The sequence below is a fragment of the Mastigoproctus giganteus genome, chromosome 7 (assembly GCF_048544385.1).
Source record: "Mastigoproctus giganteus isolate SK-2022 chromosome 7, ASM4854438v1, whole genome shotgun sequence".
NCBI lineage: Eukaryota > Metazoa > Arthropoda > Arachnida > Uropygi > Thelyphonidae > Mastigoproctus > Mastigoproctus giganteus.
The window spans coordinates 51,446,524-51,466,740 of NC_143581.1; the positions used below are offsets into that span (position 1 = coordinate 51,446,524).

The 20,217-nt window shown below is 36.2% G+C and overlaps 1 protein-coding gene across 2 annotated transcripts in view; it reads right to left on the bottom strand.

Moving 5' to 3' along the window:
* Positions 1-20,217, bottom strand: part of LOC150082890 (deubiquitinase OTUD6B-like) — a 373,124-nt gene that overhangs the window by 27,976 nt on the left and 324,931 nt on the right. For both annotated transcript variants that reach the window (XM_090376893.1, XM_090376895.1), the window contains 2 exons: positions 15,237-15,345; positions 687-748 (listed from right to left, as the gene is read on the bottom strand). In XM_090376893.1, coding sequence (XP_090233019.1) covers positions 687-748; positions 15,237-15,345 — 171 coding nt within the window. The remainder of the gene's footprint in view (positions 1-686; positions 749-15,236; positions 15,346-20,217) is intronic.

Sequence of the window (20,217 nt, forward strand, 5' to 3'; positions counted from 1 at the left end):
CATCTGGATAGTACCTTCGGGTCAGGGAAGTGCATAGGATGATAGGTTTAATTTCCTTTTCTTTTATTAATGAATTATTTATTTTATTATTTTTTTTATCATTGTTTTACTCATTTTTTTTTTTGGCTGGTGCAGCATAAGCCATAGGCTTTCTTGCACCATGCAGCCATTACTAATACTAAATGATATTTAGTGCAAACAATGTCTAGTGTGTGCATGCATATGTATATTGCACTAAATAATTTAGAGTAACACACACACACACACTAGACATTATTTCATAAGATATTACAAGTGAGTGTACATTAAATAATATTCAGTATACACATACTAAATAATTTTTATCTTTATTCCAAACTATTCGCATTTAGCATGTTATGTGTGAGAGCATACATATAATCCAGTGGAACTCACACGACTGTGACAAATTAACTGACAACATAAATTAATACAAAATGTTACATCTTATAAACCAACAGAGGGCACTCAGGACTTAAATGGGGCAGATAACAAAATAAGCAGTATGAAAAATTACTAAGATTAAAAATTCTGTACTTCAATATAATGCTATTGAAAAAAAATAACTATGGTATAACAATTTTAGCAAGAGAAACAGCAAGAATATGAAGATTCACATACATATTACTGCAAATGGTAAAAACATAGTTATGGTTTTTCAAAAATACCTCAGCATGTCCACCCCATACCGGTGTAGTGGCGACATCATTGCAGTATTCTCTGAATTCATCTGTAACACCATAAAAGTGAAAAAGATTAATATTAAAATGAAATGGTTTTACAATGCCAATGGTCACTTAAAATATAATGAAAACAGATTGAGCAAAATGAATCCATTTTATTTTAGATATTTAATTATGAATGAGCCACCATTTTAATTATATATGGGTGGGGGATGTGAAAAGTTTTTAGTCCATTACAGATTGCAAAAGTTTTCATGAAAAACAATACTGCCAATCTGTGCTGTGAATTTTCTTTTGTGTTCATGGAAATTTTCAGGTTTGTAACTATATTCTTCTTCTTTACATAGGGCATTGAAGTGTGGAAGGTGAATGAAGATGGCGAATGTTGAAAGAATCAAGCACCATGAAATCATTGGGTACCTTCATTTAAAGGGAACATCGCCAAAATAAATTCATGAAGACATGCAGCAAACATTAGGGGAATCTTGTCCCTTCATACGCCATGGTCAAAAAGCTGAGTTACAGAATTTAAATGTGAACAAGACAGTGTTGAAGATGCATCCTGCAGTGGGAGGCCTGTTACTGTGTCAACACCAGAAATTGCAGATGCCATTTATGACCTGACCATGCAAAGACCACAGAATAACATTTAAACACATTGAGACAACATTTAACATCTCCCACGAGTGAGTTCACGATACTGTTATGAATGTTTTAGGAATGAAGAAGGGTTCTTCGAGGTAGGTCCTTAAAGCATCAAATGCAGATCAGAAGTGCGAAAGAGTGAGGTGTTGTCACGAGACTGTGCAGCATTTTGAAGCTAACAAAGCTCAGTTTTGGGGAAGGTATGTCATATCATCTGATTATGCCCATCAGTAATTTCAAGTGCTATAAGTAAATGGTAGTCTTAATTCACAAAATAGAACAAACTTCTGTAACTGTTTAGTTTGAGCGATGTTGTTACCAGAGATAGATATGGGCAAGTCCTCCACAGTGAATTTTTTATAGCAGAGGGCTCTGTACATTAGTATTTTTATGAAATTTTGAAAGAAATTAAAAAAAAAAAAAAAAAAAAACACCTCTTTTAAAGCAAAATGTTAAATTTTTCTTATTTCCACTTTATTTCCCAATTCTTGAGAAAAATTACTGTCAAAAATAAAATCAGAATTAAAAAAATCATTAAAAAAATTTAAAAATAAAATCTATCATTGCTATTTTATGCAGTGTACATGTATTTATATTTACTTGATATGATTTTATCAAATTCTGGATCTGAATTCCATGGAAACTCTTCAATTTCAGTTTTAGTAAGCCCAAATCAGACAACTGTGGTCAACGGTTGTAACTTTCGCAATTTTCAGTAATTTTCATGCTGGCATCTATAGGATGTCTGAAAATTCTGGGACCAATGGGATTTATATTACATATGCTTACTCTCATTTATGATATGTGTTCAACGTGTCCACCCTGATTCTATATGCATTTTCTCAGCCGGTGCACCATGTTTTTTTGGATTCTTTTCAGCACATCAACAGCACACAAGTCTTGGTAAATTTAAATTTCTTCACCAGTTTCCCAACTGTGCTGCGTGTTATTGGATTCCTTTCAGGATATCTAGCATTAAAAACTCATTTGCCACTTTCCTCGGGGTCCACCCCTGATGACCACTAAGAAGGACTATCTCCATCCTTTCATATCCTGTATTAATTCCATTTTTCACCTGCAAAGAAAAACATTTTTACCATTGGTTCCAGACTTTTCAGACACCCTGTAATATAAATTGTGTCTACAATTAGTTTAACATGGATTACGGATGGCAGCACGTACTATAAAAATTTTGGAAGGGGTGGGGGTATGTATATGGATCTACATTTCAACCTTCAAAATGTAGATCTTTGTACATTCCCCCCCCCCCACATGAAGAAAGTTAATCTTCTTCAAATGTTAACCATGCATTATTAGAAGAAGCATTATTTTTAACCAAATGCTGTAATGGTCTGTTTTCACTGCTCTTTCATCATATAGCAGGCAGTTATTTGTGAATCTGATGACTTGTGTGAAATGTATCTGAACTGACATGTGGCATAAAGATAAAACTTTGATTATTTTAATATAGCAAAAATTTGTACAAAAGCTATGTTAGATAATGAAAAAACAAGTAGTAGGTTGATTTCACAGGTCAATAATGCTAAGCCAAGGATGCAATGACCTAAAAATATTTCATACTATATAAAAACAGACAACTCTGTTTTATATTTAACACATTGAAAGTTTCATGGGGTTACACTAGGTGGTGAAAAGCAATTATATGAAACAATGCAGGCCACAAAATCTTCATTTGAATTTAAAATGTTATCACCTTTTTATTATATCAATAAAGACAATTTAATAATTTCTTCTCCCCCTCCCCATGTATGGCACATGAAAATTATTAAAATTTGGCTTCAGCTTATTTTTGGCGTGCAAACTGGAAAAGCTGCTTTACCATCACTGTCATAGGTAAATTACACTGGCCAATAAAAAAAAAAAAAAAAAAAAAAATGTTTTTGCTTTTGCAATTCCAGAGGAAAAATTACAGATTCTAAAGAATGATCTGCTGATTCCAAAAATATGTCTGTAACACATCTTCAGATTACATGGTTAACAACAGCATGCCACGCAAAGAGGAAAAGAATAGGCTTCAGAACCACTCACCCGGATCTGGCAACGTCGTCAGAGTGAAACCACCAAAGGCTGTATCACCAAAAAATTCATCCAGGACCTGGGGAAAATATTCCCACAAACACCCACTTCGAGTCCTCTATTAACTGCTACATGTCCTTGGCATCAAACCCATCTTATCCTATGGATCAGGGTGTTATTTCGAATTTAAACACATACTATTTAGGCAAATTTGCTGAGGCATCATCTACAGTAGTAAGAGACTTTTGGAAATCTTACAATATTTACAAAGCCATCTTAAACATTAATAAGGCTTGGGCGGAAATTACTGAAAGTTGTTTAAATGGCGCATGGAAGAAAATATGCCCATGGCACATAAAAGGCTTCGAAGGATTTGAAAAAGACGAATCATATGAAGAGGTTACAGATAAGATTGTAAAGGTTGCAGGGCTACTTCAGTTGGAGGTTGATGCCAAAGACATGGAGAAGTTAATAGAGGAAGAAGAGAAGGAATTATCTAACGAAGAACTTATTGACAGGCAGCTATAGTGAAAGGAGAAAATGCTGACGAAGCTCAAGATGAACCAAATGAGGAGTCGAGATGCTTTATCACAAGAGAGATGGCAATGTCATTTCGTGAAATTACATCGGCAATGGCGAGGTTTGAGAAGATGGATCCCGACAGTGAATGATCCTTAAAAGTAAACAGAGGGGTGAATGATATGCTTGCTACAAAGAAATCTATGATGAAAAGAAAAAAGCCACCGTCGAGTCATCCATTAATGTGTTCTTTTGTAAGGTTGAGCGACCAACCCCTTCTAAATATCCACAGCCCTCAACCTCCACAGTGGCGTACTTATCAGCTGAAGATGTCAATTCTGGCAATGATGTTCGAGAGGTAAAACTTACTGACATGATGCCTCCTGTCTCCTCTCTTTTATTTAAATTTATAATTTTGAAATTTTTTTAAATTGCGTGCTTTTGTAATTTTTCCTGTGCACGAGATAAAAAATTTAATAAATATAATAAATAATTCTATTCACATGTTCGTCGAACATTTCTTTTTTGATTCAATCAATTCAACAAGAACAGTTGTGAGTGCTGCACAAGCATGGGGGAAATTCCGACTTACGTTGCGTTCCGCGGAACACAACCCTTATGTAAGTTCGGGTGTTCCTGTACCTGTAAAGCAGTAGAAGCCAAGAACACACACACACACACACACACACACACACACACACACACACACACACACACACACACACACAGTCCCGAAGACCTGCAATAGTCTGTGGTGGAGGATCCAAACGCTGTATCTGTTGATCCATGTAATCAATCCCAAAGATATTCTATGGGATTCATATTGAGTGAATTTGGCAGCCAAATTAGCACCTGGAAGTCAGTTTTGTATTCAATAAGCTGCTTTAGAACAATACTGGCAACTTGGTAGGGCACATTATCCTGCTGGAACACACCTGTACATCTGGGAAGACAGTTGCCACGAAGGGATGTACCTGATCAGCCACAATGGACAGATAGTATTTGGCATTCAGAGTGTGCAGTTTAGGGATATGAGGGCTCCAAGAGATTTCAGGACAACATCCCCTATACCAAAACACTGTTGCCATACTTTCCATCTACCGTCCAAACATGATTTGTTGGAAAAGGCAATATTTTCCAGTCAACAATGGCCCAATGATGCCATTCCGATGCAAACTTTAGGTGTTGTTAGAAAAAAGGTGGCTGTAAGCATGTGTACTTTTACTGAGCACCTACAGAGGCCCATATACAGAGGAAGGCTTGTTGGATTGTAGTTTTGCAATCACTGCTGATGGTTCCCTGGATAAAGTTTGTGGTCAACCGTGCCACTGTTTTGTGTCTATCAGCACTCTGTAAACAACCCAAAATATTCACAGTTTCTATAATACTGCCACCCTTCAACCAGGATCTGACAATCAAACTTTTTTGAAGACCGTCAGACCACACTACATTTATTGTTCTCACCATGATATATGTATTACCAGGCAGGGAGGAATGGCTGACTAGTAAAATGCATGGGTGATCATAATGTTTTGACTGGAGAGAGTGTGTGTATACACCATTAAGAAAATATAGCATGAGAAGGATGCTAAGATAAATGAAAAATGAGCTGGCCAGTTTAAAAGAACAAAAAAGATGGCATGGCAAGTTACAGAGATATAAACAAGTATTGAAGCCTACAACAGCTATAAGATAATTTGTAATAGTACTGCAAAAAAGATTATGCTGGCAAAGTCTCTAATGATGAGAAATAATTAGCTAACAGAGCAAAGAATGTAAACAGACAGTTTTCATCTTTACATTCATATATAAAGATGGGTGAGATACTGCAACAAGATATAGAAAAATTAGGTAAATGGGCTGAGAAGTGAAAACTGAAGTTTAATACTGCAAAATGCAAGGTACTGCATATGAGTAGCAGTAATCCCAGAATTAATGTATCAACTGTGTGGTATTACATTAAACATAGTAGAGAAAGAATAAGATGTAGGGGTAATTGTGCAGACAGACATTAAATTCTCTAAGCAGTGCAGACAGGCTGCTATGACAGCTCACTGGCTTTTGTCAATGATATATAGGAATTTTGTTAATAGGGATAAGAGGTAATTATTCTGCTGTATATGGTAATGGCAATGCTGCACCTTGTCTATTGCATAGTTTGGAAGCCTCATTTCAGGAAGGATGTGGATCTGTTGGAGTGGGTGCAGAGAAGAGCAAAAAGATTACTCTTGCCAAGAAAGAATTCAGTTCTGAAAATTATAGAACTGAAGTATTGCAGTGTCTGGAAAGTAGGCACCTGTGAGCAGATTTGGTTCATACTTAACATGTTTGCTGCCACTAAATGTGAGATAACCCATTCAGTGTGCTTAAATTTGATGGCATATACCCAGTAATTTTCAGGAAGGCCACTAGGAAGTGTATGAACCATTCAAGTTAATTATTATCACATTAGCCATATGGTGCAAGGAAGCCTGAGGCTTTTGCTGCACCAGCCAAAAAAAAAAATTCTGAGTTACCCTGAGAGAGAGAGAGAGAGAGAGAGAGAGAGAGAGAGAGAGAGAGAGAGAGAGAGAGAGAGAGAGAGAGAGAGAGAGAGAGAGAGAGAGAGAGAGAGAGAAGATGGTAACTACAGACCAGTTAGTCTGACTTCAATGGTGGGAAAAATCTTAGAAGCAATGATTAAGAGTGCAATCCAGGGACATTTAGACAGATATGGCATACTGAATAACACAACATAGTTTTGTTAAGTGAAAATCATGTTTAACTATCTGGTGAGCTATTTTTGGCACAGTTACTCATGAGCTGGATGTAGGGAACAATTTCAACACAGTTTATTTGGATTTTAGCAAGGCATTTGACCCAATCCCTCATGAGAGGTTATTGTATAAGCTGGAACATGTTGGGATTACCGGAAAAAAGCTCTAAGATGGATTGCCAGGTGGCTGCAAGGCAGAAGGTTGTGATTAATGGATATTTTTCAGATTAGTGTAAAGTTAGAAGTAGGACCCTAAGGATTACTTTTGGGACCACTGTTGTTTTTGATTTTCATAAATGACATCGATGATGGGATTCAAGGCTTGATGTCAAAATTTGCAGATAACAAAGATTGGTAGAGTAGTTAATGATTAGTACCAAGCAGTGCTCCTTCAGAATGACTCGAACAGGCTACAAAAATGGCAGCTATGTTTTAATGCAGCAAAATTCAAGGATCTTACACTTGGGGAATAGTAACCCCAAAATAAATTATACACTTGGTGGGGTTGAATTAAAAACAGCAGAGGAAGAAAGGGATATGGGAGTCATAATATGAACAGATATGAAGTTTACTGAAGTGTAAACAGGAAGCCAGAAAAGCCAATGGTGTCCTATAGATGATTTATCAAACATCCTGTAGAGATATGGAGGTCATCATCCCACTGCATAAGGCAATTGTAAAACCAGATTTATAATACTGTGTTCAAGTAAGGCGACCTCATTTGAAAAAAGACATTGAGCTTTTTGCAAGATTCCAAAGACAGGCAACTAACATAGTGAGTTTGGCAAAAGGGCAAACGTATGAGGGAAGGCTCTGAATACGTTGGCCACAGAGCTTGGCGACCAGGCACCTCAGAGGTGACCTGATCGAGGTTTTTCTAAAGCTCTCTGTGCAGAGTTAGTAAAATGAATGAAAGCAGAATTTACACTGTCATACAGAATTTCAGAAATTGGGGGAAAAAATTCAAATTACAGGGGAAGAGGTTTAGACAAGATTGTAGGAAGTTTTCTTTTAGCCAGCGAGCTTGTTGATTGCTGAAACAGGTTGCCTTCACAGGTGCTTGAGTCTGACAGTTTGAATAAATTCAAAGGTCAACTGGATAGTTACCTATGTGAGCAGGAAAGCAAATAATTTGTATTTTCTTACCTATTCGTTTTTTTTTTTTTTTTTTTTGTTGGCCAGTGCAGCAAAAGCCTGTGGCTTCCTTGCTATTATTACCACTACCATTACTATAATTTTGTAATGTTCAAGAAAAAAATTAATATTCCAATTTATCTGGCTTTCCGAAAATTTATATATAATGGTTGAAAATTAAAAGTTTGGAATTTGTTGCCAAAATGAACATTTACTTTTGTGCTGTGATATAAATCAGAACAATTTTAAAAACTTCTATAAAATGTTTATTCATGTACATAAACTAATATCAACAAAAGCAAAAAAAAAACAAATAAAACTGTGTGTTAAGTCTATAAACCAGCGGTTCCCAACCTTTTTTGACTGGGGAATCCCTTTCAAAATAATATTTTTTATTGCGAACCCCTTTCAACGTAAAATGTTTTTTTTTAGCGAACCCCTTTCAACATAATATTTTTAAAGCGAACCACTAAGCCTATATTATCTGAAATCGTACAACATTTCTGAATTTTTATTACAAAATATTTCCAGTACTACGTTTTTATAAGCGACATAGCATAGTAATAATTTTTATTATTAAGTATCATTTATACTTTGTAAAGCAGTTATTAATCTGTCCAAACTAGATTTCGAACAGGCTAAGAGTAGAAAACTTGCTTCATGTCCAATTATAGCCGACCATTCTGGTCTCTTGTCAAAACTATTGGCTGCAATTTTTGCCCATCTCTGTTCCTACTTCTGTCAAAACTAGATGGATCTGTTGCCACATCAGCCAAAGATAAAGTTGACCTGCTGGCATCCTATTTGTTTCCAACTCATGTATTGATGATCTTGGTAAATCCCCTCAAACCATTCCCAGTACACTCCATTCAATGCCTCTTGTAGTCTTTATTCAAAAGGATATCAGAAGGATTTTGATGAATCTGATGCTAAAAAAGATCCAGGTCCTGACAGTATTTCTCCACTTGTTCTCAAAACCTGAGCTCCTGAACTTATCTCTGTTCTTTGCTGCCTTTTTCAGTTTCTTATTCCAAAGGTGTTTTTCCTTCTGCTTGGAAATTTGCTCATATCCAGCCAGTTCCTAAAAAGGGTGACAAATCCCTCCCATCCAATTATCGTCCCATTGCAATTACTTCTACTTTTCTAAAGTAATGGAGAAATCAATTAACTGCCAACTCTTAAATATCTAGAAACATTCTGTCTGATCAACGATTGCCAGTATGGATTCCGTCAGTGTCGATCCACTGGTGATATTCTGGCTTATGTTACCTATTTATGGACAAATTCAATGGAAAATTTGGATGAAATATAAGCAGTTGCTCTTGACATCTCAAAGGTTGTTGTTATTTGGTTTTTAGGAGCATTAGCAACTAAGGCCATATTGCTCCGGGGATATGCAGTGGTCATTCCCTGACTTTTCCGGATCCTCCGTATTTGGTGGTCACGGGCTCGAACCCCGGTCTAATCAAGAAGCGTATGCTATGCACTACTGCTCCTGTCCACCTGGCTATGGAGGCGCCCATCTCAAACGCTTTCGATCGTGTTTGTCATAAAGGTCTAAATAAGCTTCCATCTTATGGTTTGCCTTATATCCAGTTTTATCTCTGACTGCTCACTGGTTAATGGTAGATGTCTCTTTGTCTTCTAACTATTCCACTTATACTGGTGTTCCCCAAGATTCAGTTCTTTTCCTCTTGTATATTATTAACTTTCTTTCATTGTCCGGAAATCCTATCAATAGTTTTGCTGATGATAGCACATTGCATTCCACCTTCCAATTTGAGAAACCTTGCCTTGCTCAAACAGCTTCAACTTCTTGAATATCCACTTCCACTACCATTTCCTTAAATGCTGATATCCAGTGGGACAAAGATAACTTAACTTAATTTCAATCCTTCTGAAACTCAGTCCTGTCTTATATCTCGCAAAAAGGATTCTTCTGCTCCTATGTTTATCTTCAATGACACTCTGATTTCTAGGCAAGATCTTGGGGATTACCCTGACTTCTAATCTCTCCTGGCATAAAGCACATTACAAATATTGCTTCCTCTGCATATAAAAAAAAATTGTTTTTCTCTTTTTCTCTTGGCGTTACTTTTCTTCCAAACTGTTGTTGACTCTGTAGAAATCGCAAATCTGGCCTACCATGTAATATTGTTCCCACATCTGGGGCGGTGTCTCCCAAAATCTTTCAGGCTTCTAGATTCCATTCAAAAGAGGGCAGTCAGGTTAGTTAATGTCTCATCTCTAACAAAAAAAAAAAAAATTTGATATTAGGGTCACCCGTAAATGATTACATCTACCCATATATTTATTGTGTCTGAAACGGACTAACTCATGCACGGAGTGAAAAAAGCCCATTAAAATTCCTGGCATCATCGACGGAATTTGAACCCGGGCCTTTTCCACCCGGTGTGGGGAGAACAGTAAAGATACCACTATTCTACCGTGCAACAGTTTCATCTCTAACAGAGTATCTCCACTCTCTATCTCATAGACCTTTCTATAGATACTTCCACGGGCACTGTTCTTCTGAATTGGCTTCTATAATTTCCACTCTCTCTTTGAAAACAATCTGAACACGTGCCGCAACCAGTCAACATCCTTTACTTCTTCCTCATTTATTCATTCAATTTACATTTTCTGAAACAACCTTCCTTCTTATGTATTTTCCGAAAATTACAAATCAACAGAAGTTCAAGTCTAATGTCAACGAATATCTTCTTTCAACTTTCAACCCATGCACAGTACTATAGGTTCTAAAAAAAAAAACAAAAAAAGTACCTGTACATAACAATGGTCCTTGAGAATTAAAAACAAAATTAGTATGGAAAACATTTATTTAACATGATATACTGTAAGATAGTGAACTAATTATAAGGAATTGTGGGACGTGGTTTTTTTTTTGGCAATTCTTTACTTTTTATTTAATTTGATTTTACTTTATTGTTTATTATTAGTTATATTTTGTAGTTTACAATATGTAAATCTAATTTACCTATGTAAATTTACATTATAAATTTAAATTTACCTATATCTAAGCAGATGCCATTATAGAATTTTTAGTGCGAACCCCCTGGAACACTTGCAAACTCCTGGCACACTTTTGCAAACCACCGGTTGGGAACCGCTGCTATAAACAAATGCCAAGCATTACTGCAAACCATTCATCAGAGTGTAAATACTAGGTAAGTATTAATTTCACGTGCCTTTATGTACCTTTAATTTCACTGAATTTGTTAAAATTTCATTGAATTCATTAATTTCATGTGCCTTTACATTTACAGCACTCGGTGGCTCACTATTCGAGAAAGGCCGCTTGTATGTGTTATAGCACAGCATTTGGGTGCATTTTGAATGAGTAAGCTAAATGTTGGTGGCATCCATACTCTTGCTCAGAGAATGCAGACAAGAGGGATATAAATTTAAACTGAAGAGGAATGGTTGAAGGAGAGATGTGCAGAAATTTATTTTCAACTGGAACTTGACTGTTGGAACCAACTTTTATCTAAGGTTCTGTTGAAGTTGGTAGTTTGAATAAATTGAAAGGGGAATTAGACATAATATAATATCTGTACTTGTTGCTACTGAGCATGGTGGACAGTGGATTGAGTGCTAGACAGAACCATAGTGGGCTCAGGGCATCTCCCTAGAAGATTCCTCCTCTGATTGGTATTTGTCTGGTCATTATGTTCTCAACCTTGATGGTGGTCCTCCATTTTTCCATGGTTGCTTCTAAGAAGTGTGTCAGTGTCGGGTTGACTTTATAAACCTTCAGTGTTTCTATCAGCTAGCTATGGGGCAAGGAGTTGAAGGCCTTGAAACAGCTGACGTAGGCCATGTACAGGTTACAGTGCTTCTTGTAGGCCTGCTCCATAACTTTGACATCAATATCAATTTCCCCTGAGCAGCAGAAGGATCTGCCAGCAGATCCTTCTGCTGCTCAGCTATGATGTTCTAGCTCTCCAAGTGGTTTGATATCTTCTTGGTTATGCAGTTGGTCAGGATCTTGTATATTGTTGGGCATCAAGTAATTGGTCTGTATTTTGCTGGGTTTGTGTCAGGGTACCTTATCATCTGGGCAAACTGCTCTGCTATGTGCCTGTGCATGCAGCTGAACTTCTTGCAACAGTAGTTATTATTATTATTAGCTACATGGTGCAAAGAAGCCTGAGGCTTATGCTGCACCAGCCAAAAAAAAAAAAAAAAAAAATTCCCAAGTTACCCTGAGAGAGAGAGAGAGAGAGAGAGAGAGAGAGAGAGAGAGAGAGAGAGAGAGAGAGAGAGAGTGTCAAAGGTAGAAGGGAATCACCAAGAAAGAGAAGAATGATGATATCCAGTTGTGGGACTTCCTGATCGACAGTTGTACTTCTTTCTCCCGAATCTCCCATTCTGTAATCTCTTGTAAATCCTTAGTTTTCTTCAGCTCTAGGTCTATCCAGTGGACATGGCCATCATGGCTAATTTTGCTGCTCCACAGGTTGCCCCATAACTCCTTGAGTGCCTTTTGGTGGGGTGTCCATTGCTCTCCTTCTCCTCTTGTCTGATTTTCCTGTAGAAGGCTTTTTGGTTTTCATCAACATTATATCCTGTTATCTGTTTCTTCTGGGCACTCTCCCTGTAACAGGGAATTCTCTTGGTGAGTACCAGAAATTTCTCGCTTCTGGTACTCCACTGAATTAGCTGCATGGAAATCCTTCAGTGCTGTTATTAGTGGGTTTTTAAGGAATAAAAAAGTAAAGAACAAAAAAGAGTTGATAGAAGAATTGTTGCTGAAGATACACTTCTTACATTTAAACCTGGACTTCTTTCAGACAACTTGAGATCTGTCAGTGACAAGAGGGGGAATGATTCCACAAAGATATCCACACTATTATTATTAGCCATATGGTGCAAGGAAGCCTGAGGCTTATGCTGCACCAGCCAAAAAAAATTCCCGAGTTACCCTGTGTGTGTGTGTGAGAGAGAGAGAGAGTCAGAAGGAGAAAGGAATCACCAAGAAAGGGAAGAATGATGATATCCAGCTCAGGACCCTGGGTGTGACAAGCCCATACTCAACAGATGTGAGCCCCTGGGGATGTATGAAGCAGAGGTATCAAGGACGATGGGATCCAGCAATGATGGGTGACTATTGCTGATAAGGAGGACCATGCTGCTCATAAATGAAAAAATAACTGTAAGTAGTACGATTTCGTATATTTGCCTCTACTTTTGCAGGTTAATTGTTTACTTAAATCCAATAGGTGTTTATAAAGTTTTGGAAAAAAGGAGCACGAAACTATAACATGAAAACATGGTGTGCTATGAATGTTCTACTGTCATTTTCGTTTCCAGCACATGCAATTTAGTCAAAATCAATTGATTTCGTTCATGTTACCAAAAAAAGTTTAAAATCGTTGGCTGGTGTTATAATTCTATAAAAAAAATTCTGTAAAAAATGTCCTTTTAGGCAGTCTGCCTGTAAAATGTTCAAATTAGCAATTCCACTTTTGACAAAAAAATTTTGTATATTTTTGTTTTCTTTCTGAAATGTGTTTTGAATGAATTTTGTGTATGAAAGTATGAATGTATTTTGTGTACTGGCGAGTATGGGATTGGCACACCCAGGGTCCTGAGCTGGGTATCATCATTCTTCTCGTTCTTGGTGATTTCCTTCTACTTTTTTCTTTCTCTCAGGGTAACTCGGGAATTTTTTTTTTTTGGCTGGTACAGCATAAGCCTCAGGCTTCCTTGCACAATATGGCTAATAATAATAAGTCATATCACTTTTCCTGCCATATGAAATATTACATCAGCATAAGCTGCAATATGCACATTACTTCCTTTTTCTGATTTCAAAACACAGAAATACACTGGTATATTCATGGGCATCTGCAGAGAGGGAAAAACGGGGCACTTGCCCCGTTTTTCTGCTGAGACTTAATCTACTCTCTTCAGTAAAGAGTACCTTTAGTTAAGATTTTGTGGTTGAAACCTTTTGAAATAGTGTTGGTCCTTAAGTTTTGCACACCAGTGTATTTATTTATTTTTTCCTTATCAGTTAAAAAAAGAAAGATTGCTGTACTAATGCTGAATAAGAAACTAATTACAAAATATTTTCCAGGTAACTTTAATTTTTTGTGTGATGCTGTAACTGGTTATGAGAGATGGATATAATTGGTTGGGCTATTATTCATTATTGCCACGTTCCTTCATCCAATAAGATTTATTTTATAATATAATGTTGTCAATGGTTTGACACCTGTACCAAGAATCCATTGTATTGTATCTTTATAAAAGTCAGTCCAATTCTTGCTAGATACAGACCATAGCAATCATAAAACTAAGAACTTGTAGTTTAACCACAATGCCATTAGACTGATCTGGAAAACACTAGGTATTAAAGTATTACTGTAAAAGATGGATTTCTGAGTCAACACAGTGATTGTTTGTCAAATCTAGGCAAAACTATTGATAAGTCTGTACATATTACTACTATACAGCAATTGTAAAAATTATATTCTACAGTAACCTATACCTAACCAATAACCTAAATTATGAAAAAAATACAGAAAAATAAACTTAAATAGTTGTCATGCTGTTAATAATATTTTTGATGTAACAGAAAACAACATACAATGTATAAAAAATTCACTTTAAGAAAATATGTACACCAAACACATTCAACTTATGTATGTACTAGGTGTTTCAATTAAAATGTGCCCGGGTCTATATTACTTATTTTTAGTTTTAGGCTATTTGTTATTACAATAGTGAAATTATAGTAACCTTATTTGTTATCCGGACCTCTTTTGCCACATTTTGCTGGAATGTTTGAATTTGATGTTAAAATTGAACTAAGTATTACCATTTAGATTTTATTATTTCTAAATTAAAATATTGCCTAATAAACTGCTTTTTTTTTCAATGTAACCCAATTTTATTTGAATTAAAAAACAAAACAAACACAATGGTTGTGCAATGTTCACCCTTCAGTACACACACACACACACACACACACTGAGCTGTAATCAGGTAGCTGCAAAACAAAGACTAGGAAAAAGTGCACATGCATCACTTCTTCTCATGTTACAACTGTTTTTATTTTTTTTTTCAAATAAAAATTGGTTACTGTTCATTTCTGAAGTACAGAGATAATGTTTTTAGACTAGGCCAAAGATGGGAAACAACTTTACAATTGTGAGAGGAAAAAAAAAAAGTCAAAATCATCAAACAAAATTTTAATTTAAAAATTGGAAAATCTAAATGGTAATACTTGATGCAATTTCAAAGTCAAATTCAAGAATTTTAGTCCAAATATGACAAAATAGGTCCAGATAACAAATAGCCTAAATCTTAATTTAAGCAAGATAGACCCTGGTGCCTTTTATTTGAAATACCCTATATTTGTATCATATTTCTAACAAAATTATCTATAATGATAAAAATAACTTATACAAACTTACCCAATGTCATAACTTCTCCAGTTTTCAAGCTTGTCAGAAAGGGAATGAAATCATCACAGTGATTTAGCATATATTCAGCTGTCTGTTCACGTATGCTTTTGATACTACACTAGAATTGAAATTTAAAATAATGGAAATAACTTGAAATAAATGAAGAATTTAATTTATCTAGGATTTATGCACATATTTTACGTTCACACAATTTTCTATTCTTTAATCAATACTGATGTTCAAAAGCTAAGGACAAATGCAAAATCATGAATACAACAACCCATGTGGAAAGTTAGTTTAAAAAAGGTTAAGCACGAATTCAGCATTCTGACAGGCTTCTATGAGAACTTGAAGAATAGGTTTGATGCCTTAGAAGGATTAAAAGAGAGGGGCCCATCAAGCGCTTAGCTACCCAGCCCAAAGCTGGAGCTCATGGTCCAGCATCAGATAACACAATCCTATCCGTCACGGTAGATATCCCTGATCCCACATGAAGTAGCTACAGTTGGTGACTTGAGTGTCAGGGAAAAGGGAAATATATATTGGAAAAAGGACAGGTGGAATAGGGCCAGGGGTATGCCTGCCAGGCTCTAAAGTTGATGATTACAGAGCTTGTTGTTATTGTTATTTGGTTTTTAGGAGCATTTAGCAACTAAGGGATATGCGGTGGTCATTTCCTGACCTTTCCACATCCTCCGTATTTGGTAGTCACGGGATCAAACCCCAGTCTGATCAAGAAGCGTGTGCTCCTGCCCACCTGGCTACGGAGGCGCCGATTACAGAGCATCTTTTAAGGGCACAGAAGGTGATACTGTTGTACATGTTGGTACTAAGAATATTAAGAAATCTAAGGATTTCCTTAGCAAGTACAGGGCAATATAAGGATAAAGTTGCAAGTCAGGACTAAATTTGAAAGTGTCTTAATTCTGCCTGGACAGAATATATGGGGTAGAATTTTTCACAGCATGGTCTGTGTTTGTTAACAGGAGAGATGTTTTTAAAGCGACGGGATACACTTAAATAGAAGGATGCAAAGAATATTTGCTGATGCTATGGAGGCAGTATTAGGTGGGTTGGAAAACTGCTAGCTGGGGGAGGGAGGGGGGGAATCATACACTAATAGATTATGAAACAACGGGGATTACCTCTATTTTCGATATAGGAAGCTTCTTTTCCAACCAACTCTCCTAGTCCAGTGCGCTAATAATTCTTTGGGAAGGCGATATCAATTTTACAAAACAAGTGGGACATCTTCCCCACTGTCAGAACCGTAGTGTTCAGACCCCTCGGTCTCAACATTGAGCGCTCAAGACTTCTATCTTCAAACACCATACCTCTGGCAGCAAGGAAACCATTACGTGGATTGACATAAAATTAAATTTAGAAGGTCTAAACCGCTTAATAAATATGGACTGATTATTTTCTTTGGTCCTGTAGCTTGACATTAGAATTAAATTTAGGGGTCTAAAAAGTTTAATGGATATGGGGAGATTATTCTCTACATTCCTTAAGTCAGACTAGAACTTTCCAGGGCGTCACGTTCACAGGAATAGAGCAACTCACAATTAATCCAAAACTTTTGTCTTATGTTGTAGTGTTTGTTCTTCATGCATGCATATAAGTGACCAATCTGCAGACAATAGGAATGGTCTATGGATATTGATTGAAGTTTCATGTAGTTCAATCTTCAATCAATAGGCCATTCCTATTGTCCGATGAACTGTTTTTTGGTAATTCATTCCACGACCTCGGAAGTTCAAATCTTCACTATATAACTACCTAAAAGGTCTCTTTTATAGTTTAAACTGTATTAGTTACCGATTAAACGCATATTCTTTCATCGTTATCATATGTTATAAGAACCAATTTTGAACGGCTTTGTGATATTTTTCTAAAGCACATTTCTGGAAGTCACGACCATAAAACAATAAAAACAATTTGCACTTTCTGGTTTATTGGGCTTTTCTGTTACTGCAAGCAATTATAAATGGGTAGTAAATGCGATGTTATTGCATTTGTGAAAATACCGATAGCGGGAATTGTGTGGGTTTTTACGTTATCATGGTGAAATGTGTTTGCCCTTTACTGAAATCTTCAATCGTATAAAAAACAAATTTTCAGAATCTTCTCTTCATTCCTTTTTTTTCTAAGCTTGTAAACTTGTTACTCTGCGCAAATTGTGTTAGTTGCAATTTGTGCGTTCCGTTAAAAAATGCTTATGCACGCTATTGAAATTTATAAAGAAAAGAGAAGATTATCTTGAAAATAAACACCTCTTGAAGCATTTCTGAAGAAGACTAACTCCTTGTGCAACAAACCAACGAGTGCTGAGCCAATAATGAGTAATCAACGAGTGTGCATTTAGTCGATGATGATGATGATGAAGAAGAATAAACATTCTTTAACATTTGTGTCATAAATAATTTCTCTATTATTATAATTTGCTTGATTTTACAGGCTACATTTTCATTTCTTTGGATAAATCAATCATTGTTTAAACAAACTAATCAGCTAACTAATTTCATTGTTGATAATGTAACCCCTATTTTTAACGTTATGTCTATGGGAAATAAATTCCCGCTTTACGAACGCGCACTAGGAACAAAATAACTCTTAAAGTCCAGAACTACCTGTATATTATCTTCCAATGCAGGCACAAGTAACCTGTATGAAAATATTGCACAGTCAGAAGATTTTATTCAATCCAGGCACAAGGAACTTGTAGCATGCAATATAATACAACTTATGGAAGCAGGCCAAAGCAGCAAGCACAAGGAACGTGTGATATCTCCAATTTATCTGTGGGTATCAGCCATCATCCACAGATAATTTATCCAGGGATACTGACTGTCATCCATAGTTAAAGTTCCACAGGTGAATAATTTTGTCCCTCCAAAGCACTGTCCTCAGGAGTGGACATCCTCAGTATATAAAGAACAGAGTACCACACATCCTAGCTACTACCAGTCATAATGCTTAAATGACAATCTATGTTCAATATATACAATTATATAGTTATAAAAGATGTGTAAATGTTCAGCAAGGAGCCAAAGGGTCCTTAGCCAGCAGCAGATGCTCCTAAGGTATACTGAGACTCTCCACTAACATGTCTGTTATGAATCACTGTAGCAGATTTTCCCTAAGCAGTTCTGGGTATGAATAGGAAATTCTATTCATGATCTGTGAACATTGCAATTGGGTCTGAGAACACTGTTCCAAAAAAGAGAATACATGACTTCTAAAGATCACCACCAACAGTTCTTTGAAACACCGAATAGAATAGCTTCTGACTTGTGTAGGGTTGCTTCACAACCAGGGAACAGGCTATTGGGACATGGTAGCTAACCTACCAATTCTGCCCTTAGGTCCTGATATTCCTCACATTTACTGAGTATATGTTGACAAGTTTCTGTCTCCCCCACGATGGCAAGATACCCAACTCGTACAGCATATATCAGTCTGTGATCGGTCAGCAAAAATGTTAGGGAGACAGTGTAAACCATTTCATATTCAAATAAAAATTCCTTACATTCCTCACTTGTGGAAAGAATCTAAATATAATTCTTCCTTTGTCACATTGTGTCCAGTGCTCCTGCCATTTATCCACTAGTCTCTCCTATACAAACAAATTTTATTTTTTTAAATCTGAGGTGAGATCCAACCTGATGTCTTCAAAAGATTCCATGATAGCTCACAAGAAGAAACAGCACAATACTAAATACAGGAAACCCTTGATTAGTGCGGTTAATGAATCCTTGAAATATACCGCACATATTAAAACCGCACTAATCAAACTTAAGAAACAATGGGAATAATTATAATGAATCCTTGAAAATTATAAAAACATATTTTTTTTACTCAATACGTACCTATAATGCACTGCATAATTCTTAAATTATTAAGGAATAAATTTAAACAAAGATAGTATGATTTAAATTTTATTTTTTGCAAAAAAACGTATCTAACTTCGATTGAACAGTGGTAGCTTTCTTCCTTTCCTCCATGATTTTGCGATAACAATCAATTTGCTTATCTAATCCTCGACGAACGTTCATGCTTCTCTCTGCATCTGGATCAATCTCTAGTATGAGTTCTTTTGCTTTTTCAAGTGTATTAAATAGTTCAAGTTTTTTGAATGAAATTTCTTTGGGAGCAAATTGCTTTTCTTCTGCTTCATTTTCGTCTTCTTCCTCGTATGCACGTTGATGCTCAATTTCAAGAAGATCGTCGTTACTTAAATCTTTTGAATGCGATTCCAATAATTCTCTAACGTTTTCTGAATCTACTTCCTCAAAGCCGAGGTCTTTTCCAATTGTAGTAATTTCATCAATAACTTTGTTGACAGGATTAATGAAACCGCAAAGATCACTTGTGCATTCAGGCAAAAGATTCTGCCAGACTGCTCTCATGCAGCTGTTCGTCATTTCTTCCCACGATTTGTGTATATTCTCAACTGCTTCTTTAATATCGTGTTTTTTCCAAAATTCATCGAGAGTGATTGCGTTATCTCCAGTTGTAGCTTGAATTGCCTGAGCAAAAGTTCGTCTCAAATAATATGCTTTGAATGTAGAAATAACTCCTTGGTCCATTGGCTGGAGTAAAGAAGTCGTATTTCGTGGTAGAAATATAACCTTCACATTGTTATTTAAATCAGTGAGTGAGGTAGGATGCCCAGGGGCATTATCTAAAATTAAAAGAACTTTGAAATCTAAATTATTTGCCTTGCAGTATTTTTCGACTGCAGGACAAAAATGCATAGTGAACCATTCTTCAAACAACTGCTTTGTCACCCAAGCCCTTTTATTTGATTTCCAAATTACTGGAAGGGATTGCTTGTTACAGCCTTTTAACACTCTTGGGTTCATTGTACGATAAATTAGCATTGGTTTCAATTTGCAATCTCCTTCAGCGTTACCTCCAAGTAGAAGTGTTAATCTATCTTTGGATGCTTTATGACCTGGTGCGGTTGCTTCTTTTCTTGCCAAAAAAT